The 18,722-nt window shown below is 41.3% G+C and overlaps 1 protein-coding gene across 1 annotated transcript in view; it reads left to right on the top strand.

The window, feature by feature from the left end:
• The first annotated feature begins 11,523 nt into the window (after nucleotides 1-11,523).
• tspoap1 (TSPO associated protein 1) overlaps nucleotides 11,524-18,722 on the top strand; it is a 66,079-nt gene continuing 58,880 nt past the window's right edge. The window contains exon 1 of the mRNA XM_071901159.2: nucleotides 11,524-12,375. Coding sequence (XP_071757260.2) covers nucleotides 11,524-12,375 — 852 coding nt within the window. The remainder of the gene's footprint in view (nucleotides 12,376-18,722) is intronic.

Below are 18,722 nucleotides of genomic sequence, written 5' to 3' on the forward strand. Positions count from 1 at the left end.
GATGATAGTCCAAGGTCAGGCTAGGGAAGTTTGTGGTCGTTTCCAGAGATCATGTGATGGCTGAAATCAGTGCATGGAAGTGATGATGTTGTAAGGAAGGGAAGGAAGGGATGTAAGGAAGCCATGCAGTGGCATTTTTAAAGACCCATTTTCACAGATCTGGGCAACCACTGCCACTTAAACACCAGGCACAGAGTTAAGTTACATTACTGTTTTGTTCTTCAGCGAGCATGTTGGAACAAAATGGCCGCCATGCACCATCCTGGCAGCAGGTAAGTGCGGCCGCAACAACAGAATCAGGGCAAGGTCTGTTACACTGATAAGCTAACGCGGCGAGGAACAAAGATGAGTTCACATATTTCCCACCACCAAAGTCAGGTTGGGGCGGGCTCGTGTCCCATGCAGAGGTGGGCACCTGTGTTATGGTGTTGGATAATCAAGGGGCTTTCCTTTAGACACAGGATATTGGGATCCATTCACAATCACTCAGTAATCAGAGGATAGTGCTGTAATCAGACACTGAATACTTGAATGAATTCTTGAGTGAGAAACTGGGACGAATGACACGCTTGTCCAGGACTGCAAGAGAAAGTTATAGTATGATATAGATAGGAAAAGTAGAACATACAGTATTGTGTTTTAGCATACATGCATACAAGAAAACTCAATACAGCCCATTTTAAATATAATACAACCATTTCAGTCACTGTACCTGGAGGGATAAGAAGTGCCTACTGAATGAATTCCCAATTTCACCTGTGCTCTTAAACGTGACCTGAAGCAAAAGTGTCAGAGTGTGATCTTAGCGCGTTGTCATTAAGAGAACAGTGTGTGGGACCAGGCTGTGGGCTGTTTTGTCTCCTTGCTCATGCAGAATCCCCCCTGACCTTACACTGGAATGTGTATTAGGGGATGATGAGGGGAGAATTTGATATTGGCCCCTGGAGATAGTGGACATTCCGAGCCCAGGGGGCACAAAAAGACATTTCTGCTTTCCGTGGTCCCCGTCGTCAGGCATAAACGCTGCTTCCTGCAATCTGTCACTAGAACCCTCCAAAACGCTTAGGCACCTGATGACACCGCAGGGGCGCCTCTCGTCTCCTTTGGAGAGCAGGAGGCAGGAGGAGGAGGAGGAAGGGGGGGGGGGTGTTAAAATCCACCTTCCTCTTGAGCCACTGTACTGTATATGTACAGTTCTCTGCAGCTTGTCCAATTTAATGCACTTTCACATGGCCTCCATAGTAGAATACCAGAGAGGTCATGGGAGCAACTAATGGCACGACAACACTAAACAGCAGCCAAACACAACAAAAAAAACCTCTGGACAATACAGTGTTGGTCCTGTTTCACTGCTTGTTTTGACGGCCGTTGCATTGACTTAATAGGTGGGGAGCAGAGAGCCAGAGGCCCACAGAAAAGTCATTGTATATCCAATTGGGAGGTGGGGATTTTAACACCAGCACAGCGCTCTAGAGCCGCGGCTGTCTCATTTGCAGACTGCACCAACAAACCACTCCAAACTCCGGGACAAATGGCTCAGTTATGAGGGATGAAAAATAATCTAGTCCCCAATGTTATGTTTTTCAATACTCCATTCATAGTGGGATGTAGCGCAGATCCGCTGGGGAATAATGTTGCCTTTTGTGTCGGCTGTGCTTCCCCTCCCTTCTCTCTTCCCTCTGAAATAGCTGAAAGATCTCGGCCCCACAAAAATACCCCTTAATGTCCGAGATAAACCGGAGAATAACGCTGTCACTCGCTTAAAAGGGAAGGATTTTGAGCCATTTAAATAGTGATTCATTGCATTTGTCAGCATGTGGATCTGAGCATTGTGTTATTCCATGATCATCCTTTTTCTGCAAATTCCACTTTATTTCCTTATTGTGGAATATGACAAATATAACAGACAAGAGACATTTCTAAAGAGAATGCTGAAAACTAAGGACATTTCCTTATATATTCCCTGGTGGAATCTGTAACAGTAAATATGAATATCTATAGTGCAACATCACAGTACAGTAAGAACAATCCCTGACCCTGAAAGTTGAGCCTTATCACATTTTTATGAATACACACAAGTGAATTTCGATGAGACACAGAGAGGCTGAATTCAAAGAGGTTTTCCAGTCACTGACATATATTGCCAGGTTAATGTTTAAAAGGACAATACTCATAGTCGAGTATGATAAACACATCAGCACAAAGCAAAAACAACTTAAAGAGAATACATACCTGTTGTAAGTGTCTCTCTCCCACAGTAAAAAAATATAGAATAGGTTTCCTCCCAAAAAGAGCCTCAAAAAACGAAATTGTCCTTGGATCTCAGATGGCAGGCAGCTTAATTCCAAAAGTCACACAGAAAACAGAAACTTTGTGTAGAAACAGAGGGAGGAAAAAGCATTAATCCAGCGCTACGTGTACCAGGTCTTTCATCTCCTTAACCCTCCGTGACTATAAGTACCTGGCTTCAGTGACAGAGATTACGTAAAACAATAAAGACAAGAGCATTGTATGTTAATATCCTAACGCCCTGTAACTGTCTATGCTTAAAAGAGGCAGGAGGGGTAAGAGAAAAAAAAAAAAAGAGACAATGAAAGCTAACCCTTCACAGGTACCCCAGCATCTCCAGTTTCAGGTAGTGCTCACAGAAGGTGCGGTCCTGCTCATCTCTGTACACACTCACAGAGGGAGACAGGGCAGCGGCTGAGGTCCTGTGTGTGTGTGTGTGTGTGTGTGTGTGTGTGTGTATGTGTGTGTGTGTGTGTGTGTAGGACTCTCCCACACAGATCCACTCTAAAGCAAAAGATCGTGCGATTAAGAAGCGGTGAAAATGATGCAAGTTCTCAGGAATCAGGCCTTTGTGTAAATCAAATATTCCTGGAGTATTTCCTCTGGTCCTTACTTGGAATATTAGACAGGCATAAACTACTGCTACAGGATCCACAGCATTGGAACTGAAAAGACAAGAGAAAGCAGGCACTAATATCATGGCTGAGTGCTTCTTATGTCCTTGTCAGAGGACATAAAAGCACAACCGGTGTGGGGTTGATGTCCGGTGCTTGACCTTTATGTGTCCCTCCAGCACCTCCAAAACCTTTGAACTGCTGAGTGAACAATATATCAATTCTCTGGTTTACTTGAAGATTGTTTTATCGTGATGGTTTCCCAACTTAATCTCAACTGTACATCCTCTGAAAGAAGTATTACTCCTAGTGTTACGGCCTTTGTCGTCCATTTTCCAACACACGCTAGCTTCTCTATTCAGCTACAGAGGGAGTAAAGAGGCTTAACGCGCCTCAAACTAGTAACATTTCAGACATGCGAGATGCGATACAGTTCTTTCAATTGCATGTCTCCTCTCAAGGAAAAGCCTAGGGCCTCTCTGAATTGTGCGGCACACTAATAGCGATTGCCTTCAAAACACTAATCCTTCCTGAGCCGTGGAGAAACGTGCTGGCTGCTCACGCCCATTGTCAGGGTTTTCAAGGGCCAATTCAGGGCTCCTTCCTGTGGTGTCACCCGAATCATTGGATGAGACAAAATACGGGGATTCTGTTACACCAAGCTAATCCCCCAAACCTGCAGGACGGGCTGGAGAAAACACCCCCCCGCACAGCGCAAGGTTGCACATTTTCTCGCCAACATTTTAGATTTCGCCACCACACCTCCAGTAGCCTGCATGGCTCCATTTTCAGACTTGTTTAAGCCGTTGGTGTCTTTAGACCTTTTTCTTTACTAAAGAGCTAGTAGAGCTGCTCAGTGGCCAATGCTAGAAGACTGTGGTTGTACTGGGAAGTGCAGAGTTGTGAATGTATGGCTTTGAAGCAGAGTGTGGCTGAAAAGAACATACATGCTCAGTCAAATTTACTTGGACAAAATAAAGGTCCCCAATGTAACTCAGTAGGAAAGACTCAGAGGCCAAATTGCAATAGTAGTAGTAGTAGTAGTAGTAATAGTTCAGTGTGCTAGCCATTACATACTTACTTATTTATTACTTACTTAAGTATTAGGCAATTATACAGACCACAGTATGAAGAGCAAGTACCATAAAACTATGATTATGATATGAAGGTTTGAACTGGACAAACAAATTGTAGGTTTTCACAGTTAGTAATGGCTGACAGAAAATAAGTTGTGTAAAATTAACAATGAAGCAAACAAATAAAACAACAAAAAATACATTTGCTTCATTGTGCGCACCACAAAAATCTTCAGTATAATTCAGTATCTGGAAAATGTAAATGCACAAATTGAGAAAAACTCGCACTGCCGAAACGTAGGGGTTGCGCATAATAAATGTATCTCTAGGAATAATAAATAAGCATTGCATACTTACTGCATACCACACTCACCAGGCTCTGTTTACTGTGCTGTGCCAATACAAAATGAAAGAGGAGAAACCAGCACACTTGATCCTCAACAACAGATACAGGACAGAATACTAAATATGAGGAAAAAAGGTTCTGCACATTGTTTTCTGCCTCCAAGGTGCCAATAAATTATAAACCCTGGGAGCACAATACAGTGTGCTGCCTCTGTTTTTTCCTTCATGCTTTTTCCTCCTAATACAACATGAAGAAGGTGATGGGTTTCAACAGCTATAGGCCTATAAGACTCAGTAACCATGGTAATGATTTTGATGTTTAAGAAATAATGCTTTAACTTCATCTGCAGTGTTACCAGTATCTCCTTTCTGCCTCCTAATAGACAACAGCCACCGAGGCAGCAGATAGAGTCCATGTGTTATCTATTGGAGACATCCTTCTTCCACTTTGTGACAGCCAAGCATGTGTTGGAGGGTTTACATGTCACTGGACGCACTCAGACAGATATTACTCAGATTCCCAGCTGTGATAAGACATACAATGATGGGGAGATGGTCACCAGTGATTAGATGGTGCCTGATCCGACCCTGTGGCTGAGCAGGGTCGACGTCCCAGGCCACTACTATACATCAAAGGCCTTGAAATGGGATCGCTGACAGACACTCTCTTGAACAGTACAACCTCCATATAGATCAGTGGTTCTCAACCTGGGGATCTGGACCCCGCATGGGGTCGCGAGATGATTTGTGGGATACGACAAGCCATACTTCTACTATACAAATTTATTATCATGTCTATTTTTTCTCTAATTTTTCCTTTTTTCTTTTGAAATACTAAATAGTTGTAAGCCTCTAGACCTCTTCTGATAATCAAATGAAACAACTTGAAAAGAGTAAATCATTCTTTGGTTGAATTGCTCACCACTCTGCATATGCAGCCTGTGACGGAGGTCGCGACTAGGCATCGCTTCATTTTAAAAAAGATTGAGAACCACTGATAGAGATGACTATCTTACCCCATCATTACTGGTGTTGTAACGTTTCATCACCATCACTTCAATCTGCATCTTTGTGGAATCAGATTATGCTAGCTTCATGGATGCATACAGCAACAATTTTGGTCAGTACTAGTATTCAAACCCAAGGTCCATTAATCAGCTTCCAGTCTAGCTTGGTAACCTGTTGGATACATACAGTATACATCACAAACAAGGGCAATGCAATCAAAGTTTTCTTGGGTGCCAAGCAAAGCTTGCATTGGTCCGTACTACAATAATAGGACTGTGATGAAAGAGGAAACTTCAAGCTACTGCAAACAAAAGGCCTTAAGGAAGAAAAGAGCCAAGGGAGCTGGGACTTCTTTTTTCTCACTGTAATGTCCAGGGCAGAGACACACAATCCCAGCAAATGGACCTTTCTGAATGATGAATTATGAACCTTCTAGGGTACACTGTTTGTGCACAGTCTTAAATGCCTTTGTTCGTGCGAAAACATAGTGCAATCTAGTGATTCATTGGTTTGGTGAGGTCAGCCAATGTACGTGTCCACAGAGAACATTTTACATAACTCAGAGACATGTACAGTAGTGAAGGGGTAAGGGGTAGCAGCCTTACAGACCACCCTGAGTTATGTCATGGTGTCCCACTGTCACAGAAATATGAGTTATCTCAGTATCACTGTTCACAAAGTTATGTGGGACTTGAATTTGAACTTGACACAAATAGTGCCATGAGACATCCTGCCACCTTTGTCATGGAGAACAGTTCTAAGTGGGTCATGTTGACAAGGAGTATTCTGTATCCTAGGTGGTGACAACTATGACACAGTTCGCCATAATCATACATACCAAGACTGTTAAGTAATTAATTTTAATATATTTCTGTTCAAAAAACGTCAGACACAGATTGCTGCCTGTACTAAAAAATACATTTGGTCATAGTTTACTCTTGAAGATATTGTGTTTATTAAAAATGGCAATGAAAAGCAGTGTTGCACAGGATTTGAAATGCTTCTTGCCATGCAAATACTGCAGCACAGTGCCCATGCATGACAAGGTGTACAATGAATCAAAATAAAAAAAGAGAGACTCAGATGTCTTGGAAAGAAAAGACTATACAACAGCACTATGCCTCTGGTCATTTGGCTCCTGTGAATGAGAGCAACTTCTAGGGGATCTGCTTGGAATTTTATTTCAATACAAATTATGGCAGGTAATATATCATGCAGATTCAATGTTGATGTCAAACAAAGCACTTTATGCTGCCGGTAAAGTTAAATCGCCACAAAATGCCACTTCATTCTCCCAGTAGATTAGATTAGATGAAACCAGATGATTCCCGTGGGGGAGGTGGGTCAACACATCAGCACAGAATAGGATAAGAATAGAGAAAGATAACACAACAGGTAATTACAGCAATTGAACATAATGAGAATAATACAATAACAAAATGAATAGACATTGTCTTTGTTGACAAATTTACAGGTTTGAAGTGGATGTGCAAGTCTGTAGAGATGGAAGAATGTCTATTCAACTCATTTCTTTGCAGAGATTTCTTGAAATGTAATTCTAGTTTCTTCATTACCGGGGATAGTGAATACAGCATTTACTGTGCAGAATTATGCATTAAATGGTGACTGGGATGCAGCAGGGGGAACAGGGAGTCTTGCAGCCCAGTTTCTCTCCCTCTCTGCTCGGTTTCTGCCTCTTGCCAACAGTCTGCCACACGTGAACAGGCAGAGATGGGAATGAGAGAGGGAGCGGCCCAAGGACACCCTGATAACAGAGACGGGTATGCTGAAGCTCTCTCTCTCTCTCTCTGTCTACCTCTGTCTCTTTCTCCCTCACACACACACACACTCACGCAAACCCGAGAGATGCTGTTAACTAATACACTTGCATAAGTGATTATTGTTGCAAGAAGATAGATCAAATGGCCTGTTCCCTGTTGCTGTTGACACAAACGCCACCCAGTGGTCACAGGCGGTACGCTCTGTCCCCTTGGTGGATTTTGGCAACATGATATTGAAAAGGTATGTAGCATACCTTAGGGGATTTATACATTTCAATATCACTGCCTTTGCCAAATAATGAAATCTCAGGAAGCATTTTATCAAGGTCCCAGGTATCATGTTATACAGTGCATTCCTGCTCACTATATCCTCACGTGGAAAAAAAGTACAGAACAGAACATTAGGATGATCCCAGGTAGTGGTAATCATATACTAGATGTCTGAGGAGGTGAGCATACTGTGACACAACAACAACACTACTACTACTACCACTACTACTACTACTACTACTACTACTAATAATAATAATATATATTTTTTTAAATGTTGTGGAGCCACTCCACTGATAATAATGAGAGGTTGACATAGACTTAAGCAACATGTGATTTAGCTTTTGTGCCCAGTATTTCATAATCAAACTAAAAGCTGGGGACCATAAAATGTATGGAACACCAGAATACACTTTTAACTTTAGACATGCCATTCTAAACATGATACAATTACATCTATCTATAACTAGTTGCAGAGTCCTCACAAATGAAACTCAGGTGCAACTTTAAGCCACAGAATGTGGATGTTACAACTGATCCCATGATGTGGGGTCAATTGTAAAATGTCATAAAACAATTTCTTAGAATTACTGAAACCTCTGAAGTCTATTTTTTATGATCCTCAAGATAGTAGATGATGACCTTGAGGAATGGACACTTGTTTTGTACAAATACTGAAATTATTAGGTTTGATTTTCTCCAAAAAGTGTGAGCACAAATATTATTTTTCCCACTTGGAAAATTTGGTTAGGCTACTTATTTAAATTGCACAATTTATTATTTAAATAATTATTGTACATTGAAAGAAGAACGTCAGCATTTGGACACTATTCAGTTGCATGGGGTGGCAGGTGCATTTAATGGTGCTGCAACAGACCTCAGATCATCTAACATAGTCAGTATCAGCAATAAGAATGAATGCTTGCTAATCAAAACAATATCAGGAGAATGTTTAAAGAAAGAAATGTTTATATTTGCATAGGAATAATATTAGGGAAAAAAAAACATTTCTAGTGTGCTAAAGTTTCTTTGGGGCTAAATTGCTTTATCTTAAGGATGTATTTCATATGTTTTCAACAGTATTTTCCTATTACCAGAATTACAACAATTCTGCCTTTTTGCTAACAAAGCTGATATCAGCCTCGTTCAATACATCTCAATAGTATTTTTGGTTTTTCCAACCAAACGTAATACCATAAAGGAGGAAAAAAATATTGTCAATTCTTTATATTGTCTGTCTTTGTCCCACTGACAATCCAACTGATGAGATGTGTTAAAATGTCACTATGAGCGAAGCATAAACAGGGTTTTGTTTCCTGGTTAAGGGGAAGGTAAGATATTAAGGTTCACCACACTGCAGAGGAACTTGAAGGCCTCTGCCATCTGATCACATGAACATGGTGAAGCGGCTAGAAAAAATATGACTGTCAACGACAAATCAGGGCAAGAAGCCAGTAAGGGAAGCATGACACTGCTATGAAACAGACAAAAAGAGAGCAGTACAGTTATTCTTCTTGTCATCAAACCCTGTGCAGACATCTGACACCACACAGGGCAAGTAAAGCAATAGGGGAGAGATGACAAATCAAAACAGTTGTTGACAGAAAGTTCAGTGTTAACATTGCAATTCAGTGGAAGACTGGATTCTTCTACCAGAGGAGATACAGGTCTACTGGTTTTATAAGATTGGGTTCTTCCTCCAGAGAAGGTATATTGGTTTTATAACATTGGTTTCTTCTCCCAGAGGACATATAGCCTACTGGTGTACATAAGCCACAGAGCACAAGCATGTGTTTGTCACAAGAAGAAAGCATGGCAGTCTCTCTAAGACTTACTGAGAACTGGTCACAATAATTCAAATTCAACAGTTTAACACTTTGCTTTCGTAAAATTATTACATTTTCTTCATATTAGGCACAGAACTCATGGAGGACCAGCCTCTTGGATGCCGTGTGTCTAGTTAATGTAAAATTAAAAGCAACAAATAAACAAAAACTGAAATAAATAAAATGAAATAAAATGAAATGAAATAAAATGAAATGTCTCTCAACTCCCTCAGCTGATTATAAAACTCGTCTTCAATGCAAACTAACCTACCATTTTGCCTCTGTAAATGGGTAACTCAGCACTAGCAGCAAATAGCCACTAGTGGTCATCCATTCCACACCAGTTGGTCGGGCTCAATTTTTATGTTGCCTTCCCGTTCTGTCGGAAATATTGTAATTACCAGGGTAGCGCACATGAACAAGCCAATAAGTGGGCGAATACGACCGGACACCCCTGGAAAGGTGGAACTTTCTATGATACTGTGGTGTGAAGTTTTCGGGGCAGAAGGCGTGGAAGCCGTGTCAATAACTGATGGTAAAAGTGATGTATAGCCTACAACAACTTTTGGCTACTAAATTATTTAGAACTTCAATTACATGGCTGATAGGCTACATAATTTGTCCTCTTCATTCTGCCGCTGCAGCACAAATTAGGACTGTGTCGCTTGATTTCCAAAACAAAAGAAGTCACCAAAAAATGTTTTTGTTACAGGATCCATTTTGTTATCATTTCTGACGAAAGGCATTTAAATGTGCGACAAGTCGTATTTAAGATGTCAAATTTCGGACGTACTAGCTTACAAGGAGCACGGGAAGGCATCACTATTCTTGGACAGGACAGTTGCTCTAATGACGCTGAGACGCCGTCGTGTTTTCGACATGCAGTTTGACACGGGTGACTGTGAAAGATAAACAAACCCCGTCTTGCATGGTTATATGGTAATTTTACAGCTACCAGTGTCAGTGTTGCTAGCTAATTGTGCTGTCGACGAAAACACATTGGCTAGAAGAAGATAACGTAAGCTATTTTGATGAAAAGTTTCATAATATTAACTGTGAGAGGTGAGTCTGATACAAGTTATGGCTAAACTTAAGCTAACGTTGGCTAGCAGGGCGTATTAGTTGATACACCCTGGCTTATTACAATGCCATTACAAGCGTTCCATGTGCACTTACTAATTAGCTATGTTGACAACTTGACTAGCTTCTGAATAATACTTTGTTTGCTAACGTAAGCTAGTTAATTAGCCACTGACCTAGTGCATCCTCACTGTAACATGAACGCTACACCAGCGTTCGTTAAAAATATACACATGGATACACTTAAGTTCAGCTAGTATTTCCTCGGACATGTGTCTGCTACGTTAGGTTAAAATACTTGCGTTAAGGTGAATCAGCTTCGTCATTTATGTTAGCTAACGGTACAGTGTTGGTTGCGCGTTTCAATGGAAGTTGACCAGTAAGCTAACTTGTTGCATCCTCAGCCGACCGTCGTTCTTTATAAATGACCATGCTTGTATGTAAACCTAAGCTCTGTCGATCAAGTGTCCTATTGAGCAAAATGATGATGGATAATAAGTTTATTTGTTCTGGTCTGGGTAACTAAAGGGTGTCAACCTAGTCTATTCTGCCACAAATTTGCGTGAATGTGGACATTTCTTCATTCAGCCAGGTTTTGACGGTATGAATGTAGAAAATATGTCGGTAACTAAGTATCTGTAATGAGCCATTGCATGAGCATCTTTTTTTGGCGTGAAACGGCATTCAGATAAACAATCAAATGGCCTACTTGTTGGATTTACAATAGAAAACACATTTGCCAGGCTGATACAGATTCCTTTGCCCCGTCTTGCATGATGAGAGAGTTTTGAGAGGCATATTGTTTCTCCATGTATTCATTCTTTGCAAGATTTCATACAGTAGTTCCTTAATTGTGCTACCTATCCTAAACCTTTGAATCAGATTACTGCCTTTTTTTGATCTGAATCCTTCTTCTATCAGGGAGAAGTAATATAGTAATCGTCACCTGTACCTTCACCATGCTACCATCATTGAATTTCATTCTACATTCTAAAACTTTTTAAAATGCCTGAACATTCCTCTAAACCTCCAGTGCTCTGACATCCTCCATTGTCTCATCTCTTTTCAGTGACCTGGTGTGATATTTGCATGCTGCATGTTTGATAATCACCCATCACCCATCTGCACTTCATGAGCCCAATAATCATTCTTCTCAGTCCTGCTGCATGGCCTTTCTTTAGAAAATGAATAGGCCTCCCCTCTTCCTTGTCTGGTGTGCTGTGAATATGGCATCATGAGGAAAGACCAGGCTAACCCTCTGGCACTTTCATCCAAGAAATCATGCCAGGGCCAGACGGATCATGGACGAGAGCTAGAGAGGCTGCGTGCTGATTTGGAGGCAGAGAAGGGCCGAAGACAGCAGGCCCGCCGGCACTTCTGTGTGGAGCTTAGGCACCTGCGGGAAGAGGCAGAGAGGGAACAGCAGAGGGCCTTGAGGGAGCTGACTGCCAGGCATGAATGCCAAAAGGACACCGTCGGGCGTCCCGGAAAACCCCAGCGTCGGCTGGCTAAGCAGGTGAACATTAAAGACGGTGGACGATACAGTAAGGTTGAGACCACAGGGAAAGAGGCTGTTGGTCTGGGCGGCGGAGAAACGTATCAAAAGCTGGAGCAGCTGCTGACGCTGTATGAGAAGATAAATGGTGAGCAGGCAGTCTATAAGCTGCATCACAGACAGGAATTGGAGCTGGAGAAGGCCTTCTTCCTCTGCCACCTGCTAGAGGCCCATGGGAGACTGTTGCAGGGGAGGCAGGGAGCAGGGCATCCCAGCCACAGATTTAAAAGTGTCTGTCAAACTGGGCCACCTCTGACCTACTCCAGGGCCTTGTCACAGAGATCCCAGAGTGCCTCCCACTCGCCTAGCAAGAAAGCCAGACAAGAGCGGCAAGCACAGCCTTTAGGAAGAGACGTCTTCGCAGCTGACCACTGCTCCACTGCTGTGGTAGGGGACACCTGTCGGAGCAGCTCTCCGGAAACTTGCCACCCTCAGAGCGCTCCTCATGCAGACTGGGACCTCCAGCCCTCTGAGTCTTCTGGGTCGGACAGGTCATCTCGCTCCAAATGCTTGGACAAAAACATGGAGGAGGTAAGCTGCTTCATATTTCCAAATTCCTCACATGGTTACGCTTTACTTTAAATTTGTCTAATGGGTGTGTAATTACTGTACTACGAGCATTTACTCTTCAACCTTTTCACTAGTTGTTAATTCAGAAAGTAAGGTTCAGTCCAGTGTTGGGTTCCGTCTTCAAAGTAGCCAGATAGCAGCAGTGGAAAAAATGCACCATGATTCAGAGTTTGCTAAGCATTAATAAAGTAAAAGTATAAAGTATATTTCTGATTTTGAGCACAAGTCATGTTGCAGATTGCACTTAGTTAAGAGAGCTGCTTGTTTGCAGAACTCCCATGGGTCACAGACAACAAAAAACATTTTTGTGTTGCAGTGTTTTTCTTGCCTTGGGGCATGTGGAGGTCTGAACCCTTATGTACAAGCTACTAGTTCTTCCTACTATATAAGTTTGTTTAATAATTAATAGGTTATAATGTGGGTACGGATCATTAATGGATAAATTGATCCTAAAATTAATAGCCATCATGTCCCTGTTGCATTAAATGAGGCATAGGCATGCGCTGGTTTGGAGAAGTTTTTTTTTTTCCTTCATAAAAAAATTATTAATGTGCACTGTGTATTCATGCTTGCAGCAATTTTGGAACGTGGGAGAGTACATTTTGTTGTATAAAGTGTCTATTTCAGTTCTGCTTTGGTGGCTTCACACACTTACACAGACTGTGAAACCCTCAATGACTCTTAGCAGTAAAATAATTGAGCCTATATTTTTATAACCTATCCTGTACATTTGTTGGTAGGCTAATCATTTTTAACCAGATCAACATTGCAAATCACATCATAACCTCCCTTTCACTGTCTGTGGCATGTAAAAGCAGGTAGTCAGGCTGGATTGCCTGACATCTTATTTATATGATAAACCTTGGGCCCAAACTTGCAGTGTAACCCAAGTGATTTAAAGGAATAATTTACTCCCAAACAGAATTCACATATGATACTGCCTTAAATGGGAACAACTGCCAATATTTCTGTAACCCACACAGGCTCACACAATCCTTGAGAGTTCAGATGCACCTTGAGGTGACAAGTGTCATAGCAGGATAAGGGTGATTCAGTCCTATGGTATAATTGCTGAAGCATAGAATTTTGACACAATCTGGTGAATTAGCACTAATAGTAAGCACACGAGATGCTGTTTGTATTTATATATATTTATGGAAGAACAAAATCAGATTAACAAAATAATATATTTAAATCTGAGGGAAAAATATCAAACTACAATTTGTAAAAAGTTTCTCTGCCCCGAACAAAAGACAAAATGCACTCAAAGGTTTTGCAAGGTTTTCAGACTCTCAATGTTGCTCTGTGGTAGCTAAGCAGAAGCAAAATGTCTGTCACTGATAGTGCAACACTACTGCCGTTACTCCATGCTGTATATATATGTTTAATATAGCTCTAAATTATTAATGATTAGATAAAAGAAAATGAGAAAATGAAAATGAAAATTTGAAAATGAAAAAATGAAGATTTGTACTGCAGTGGGGTTTGGCTTGTCCTTCAACTTCAGATGTCAGTTTGACAAGCATTTCCTGAAAAGCCTCATCATTTCCTCTGAAACATTCATTACATATAGATGTAAACCTAGGCTTATGATTATCTAAACATTAAGCTGATAATCACACAGGAAGTTAATGTCACAGAAGCTGGCAGGCTAACTAGGCCTATGATCATCTGAACAAAAAAAAAATAAAGCAGACAAATATGATATTGATTGAGCACACACAACGCTGGCAGCTTCACAGAAGTTAGCGTATTAAAAACCAGTACCCATGCCCAGTCTATCAACAGACCTTGGTAACAATGGGGTCAAAGGCAACACCAGACCATGACTATGGCCATGTTGTGACCACTGTCAGCTCTTGTCAATAACATAACTAATTTTACATTTATAGGCCAATAGCCATATTTTACATTTTTACATCTATTGTTGCCATGTTCCTGTTAGTGTGAGCGTACATGTAATCAGTGTTTTTATGTAGGCATCACAAGTAGGCCCACTCAAGCAAAGACATTGTGTAACTGTCAAACATGTCCGCCCTATTTGAGCCTAACAGACAATTCCCCACCCCTCCAAAAAGGAGTGGAGCGTCAGTATTCTCTGGCACTACAACTTTGTAAAAGGGTGATAGTTGAGGGTGGAAAACAGCAGCAAGATGGAGAACAAAACAACAGCTATTATTCATATTGAATATGAATATGAGGAGAGGTTTATATCAAATTGCACACACAGACTACATGCTAATGCAAAAAAGGAGAACCAAACTCTGTGGGCATTTTCGAGCCTTATTTGTTGCTAACTATATGATGTGAGACATCTTTAAACATTTAATATGATTTGTATGCTCTGAAATACAGCTGTGTCTTTGTGAATTTCAGTTGTCAGGGGTAGCAAGGCTGTGAAAGAAGGTGCATTCTGCCACATGTTGGCAGGGGGGAGGGGTAGCATGTGTGGGTGGATCTGTTATGCCTGTTGTTTTGGGGAGACGGGTGGCAGAAGTGGGTCAATGTGTTTCCTTCTCTTACATTTTGGATCAAGTTTTCATGGAGAGGAAATTGAATAATTAATCAAAGTTTGAACAGTATCCAAACAGCAGTGCCCAGCCTCATGGGTGTTTCATGTTTCTTATGCACAGCACTTCCATGGCATCACCCTTGACTTCACAGTAACTGGCATCTGGATGCACTCAGTGTTTTGTTAAGTTGTTCAAAAGATGACATCCATTCCAAAATAAGGGCATGATGAATGGATTGATTCATGCCATTGTTTTGACTCATGTCAGTTTTGCATTGTGTCTTGAAGGCGTGTAAGAAGCAGTCTAATTCATGTTCAAATCAACATCTCATATTTATGCCTACCAGCTGTTCTATATTGGTTTATAACAGGAGCATGCCATATTTTTCATCCCTGTTTGTCTGCCACCTTTTTCGTATTGCTGAACTACCTAACCTCTAATGTGTGCTATTTAGACATTTTTGATCTTAAAGGGCATTCTACACCTGAAAATTTGCAGATATACAATTCATTATCAAAGACAAGGTTATCATAAAGACATAAAAAGTGCTGCTCATTAGATTTTTCCAAAAATGATGGCTTAACTTAATTTGTGGCCAATGATTATACAGTCCTTCATTTTTTGACCATTCCCCTACTTTCACATGTTCTTGATAGATTTGACTTGTAGATGGAAAATAAGCTTTTGCAATTTTCTTAACCACCATAACTCAAAATGCAGGTCTGTTTCAATATTTACAAACAACATTGTAAACAAACCTTCAATCTCACAATGCAAAACTCAGGTTTAAGTGTGACATTCTGTCTGTCCTTATGTCATGAGCTTAGTCAATCAATTTTAAGAGTGTGAACAATTTCCTCAATTCAGTAAATCACTGTGTAAACAAAGCCATTTGTGGTTTGACAGAGTTAAACAGGGGACACCGCATGTCAGTTATGGATTGGGCCTTAACTACTCGAGCTTTGACAAGCCGCTCAGCTCTGAGGACACAAATGAGAGAGAGAGAAAACCAAAGAGATTTAGGAGACATGGAGTGAAGCGGAATAGAGGAATTATTAATAATAGAAGGGGGTGCGACACAACACAGCAGGTGATGAAGAAACAATGTACAGCTCAGTATGGCAGGATTTCCCTCAGATTGCAGACACTAAATGTTGTAGAAAAAGTGAATTACTTGTAACTGAGTAGAAAGATTTCCCATTATATTTTAGAGCAATCCGCTATCGCTTCATCTGACAGGTGTGCCGATGCCATGGTAACACAACACCGTCAGCTGACAGCTATTGAAAGTTAGCTATCTAGCTGCTAAACTTCAAGTCAAGTTTCAGAGAAGCCCCTTTCCCTCCCTCTCCTATTTTTTTGGAGAGAATTTCACCTCAAATAAATTTCACTGTGAGCATACTCTTCAATCTCATGGCAGGCAGACAGGCAGACTCTGTCAAAGCGCGTGTCAGTGTGACAGCCTGTCAATACCACTGAGCCATGATGGGCCTGGCTAAGGCTCCGGGCTGTGCAGAGCATATGCTATTTGGCATGCATTAAGTTAAGCTGCTAGAATATAAAGTGTAATTGTTTTATGCTCAATGCACTTTTTTTTTTTAAATTTACTGTATGTGTGTTGTTTACAACATGTGATTTATGCTGGTGGCAGTCTTGTGTGTAGCAGCTGTTCCTCTCTCACATATTCTTTACTTTGCTGGTTGTTCTGCTATCAGCACCTTTCATCCCAGTCAAGGCGTTAAATTAAACTAGGAAAGAAGCTGAAGCAGAATATAAATAGGATTCAGTGGAGTACATGTCAGGGTTGGTTTCATTCAATACTAAGGTCATGGTCTTGTGAACACACTGTAATTAAAGTTTAAATGCATAGAAATGGCAAAATCCAGTTTGAGGGGTGAATAAGAAGCTCATTGCTGTGGGAGATATGCATGGGCTTGCTCTATATGGTGGAGACTGTTTTTTTTTTTTTACCTCATTGTCTGTCAAAATCGACCCTTTTGCACAGCGATACTGTGGGCTGTGTGTCTCTCTCATGCATTTAAATTGGGATAATAGACAGTTTAGGGAAAAATGGATGTCACTTCTTTTCAGTGTGAGACAATGTTGAAATGTGACAGTGCCAGGTTTGACTGCACTGGTAGAAGGAACTGTGGCAAAATATATATATATTTAACTTTGCTGTGCTCTGCCATGGATTTTGAATTTTGAGCCTCAACATACTGTAGGTGCAAACATTGCTCCTCTCTTTAGTGGAGAGGATAAAAATCACCTTAAAGGGAACTGGAAACAAGAATTTTTGCAGTTAATCAAGGCAGCTCAGTCCAATGAAGCTTCAGAAAGCAAAACTACAGTACAGTATACAGTATTAAACTGGTTAAGACATTTTGACCTAGTTAAGAGTTATTTAGAATGATACCCAAAATACATCTGTAACTCTATTTTACCAACTGTGGATGACTGTGTCTATGTGATAATATCCCTAAGGCTTCCATATATTCGTTTTGGCTTGCCCAGTTGATTGGCAATTAGCTGGAGTAGCTGAAAGGTCTCTTAGCAGATATGAATCTGGTGGGATCAGAGGGAGAGTTAGGCTCACAGTTAATTTGTATACTGCCATAGTGTAGTGTCACAAAGTGTGTTAAAATAATCTGTTGCCGCATCAGGCCTACTGCTTTATATGTTTTTTATCTCCATGTTTACAAATACAATGCAACTGCAGGATTATAGTGCCCTATGTACACAGACAAAAAGCAGCCATGGCAGGTTATATTACTAAAACATCACTAACACCCATCACCTCCTCACCATCACCATTTTATTTGTGTCTGTTTGTTGTCCTAGTATACAACTGGAGAAAAACATAGAATTAGTCTGGACACACTCGTTCCTCTGCCTGCCTCCTGCAGCCTGCCTGTGTTGCAGTGTGGACTGCCTCTTGAACAATCAATAGGCAACCAACATCATTCCAGCGTCATCTCCATGGAAACGAGCTCTAGTCGCAGTCATGATTGGGCCCCGTCTCAGAGCCTGCCTTTTTGTGATAGGACGATGGAAGCAATCCTCCCTACCCCCTCCTCTCACCAACACTCACCGTCTTACACACACACACACACATTTTTTCCCTTCGTCCTCTTTCTTCACCTTTATGGCGCTGTAACGGAGATGGAATTAGGCAGCTCATCCAGTCATATTGCATCTGGAAGAAATGCTTTTTGAGACAGCGGCATCAATCAGGACAAACGCACAGCTGAAGACTCGCGACACGCCACCCACATCTCAGCCTCCCTGAGAGAATGGGGACTGGAGTGGAGACCTGTTAGTGAGATCATTCTCTCGCTATTTCTCCCTCTCTCTCTCTCTCGTCTGTTCTTGTTGGCTATATCAGTTAGGCCTACATGCAGTGTTTCAGCGTCACTCAGAATAAGAAGTGGACTGGTCTGTCTTTCTCTGGACAAGTAGCTATGACAAATCCATTCCACTCTAGAAGACGACAGAGTGGGAAGGCATGAAGACACAGGCTCTGCCAATGTAGTAAGTAGGGCTCTGAATCTGCATGCTACACTGTTGTGATTAATACTAATCACAGTATGCCGAAGAACGCTACAAGGACGCTGACGTTCATAGAATTACTGTCAGAAGCCAAGGCCGAAAATATGTAAAATCCCTTTGGAGCTGATTGTCCTCTTTTCGGAAAACGTCACAGAAGAGGGAGGGAGGGGGTACTTCCCAACTCCTGGGTTATCTCTAACTGGTTTCGTCTTGGATATGGCACATTCCATTTTGTTGTAAGGAATA

Source organism: Centroberyx gerrardi, chromosome 11 (assembly GCF_048128805.1).
Source record: "Centroberyx gerrardi isolate f3 chromosome 11, fCenGer3.hap1.cur.20231027, whole genome shotgun sequence".
NCBI classification, from domain to species: domain Eukaryota; kingdom Metazoa; phylum Chordata; class Actinopteri; order Beryciformes; family Berycidae; genus Centroberyx; species Centroberyx gerrardi.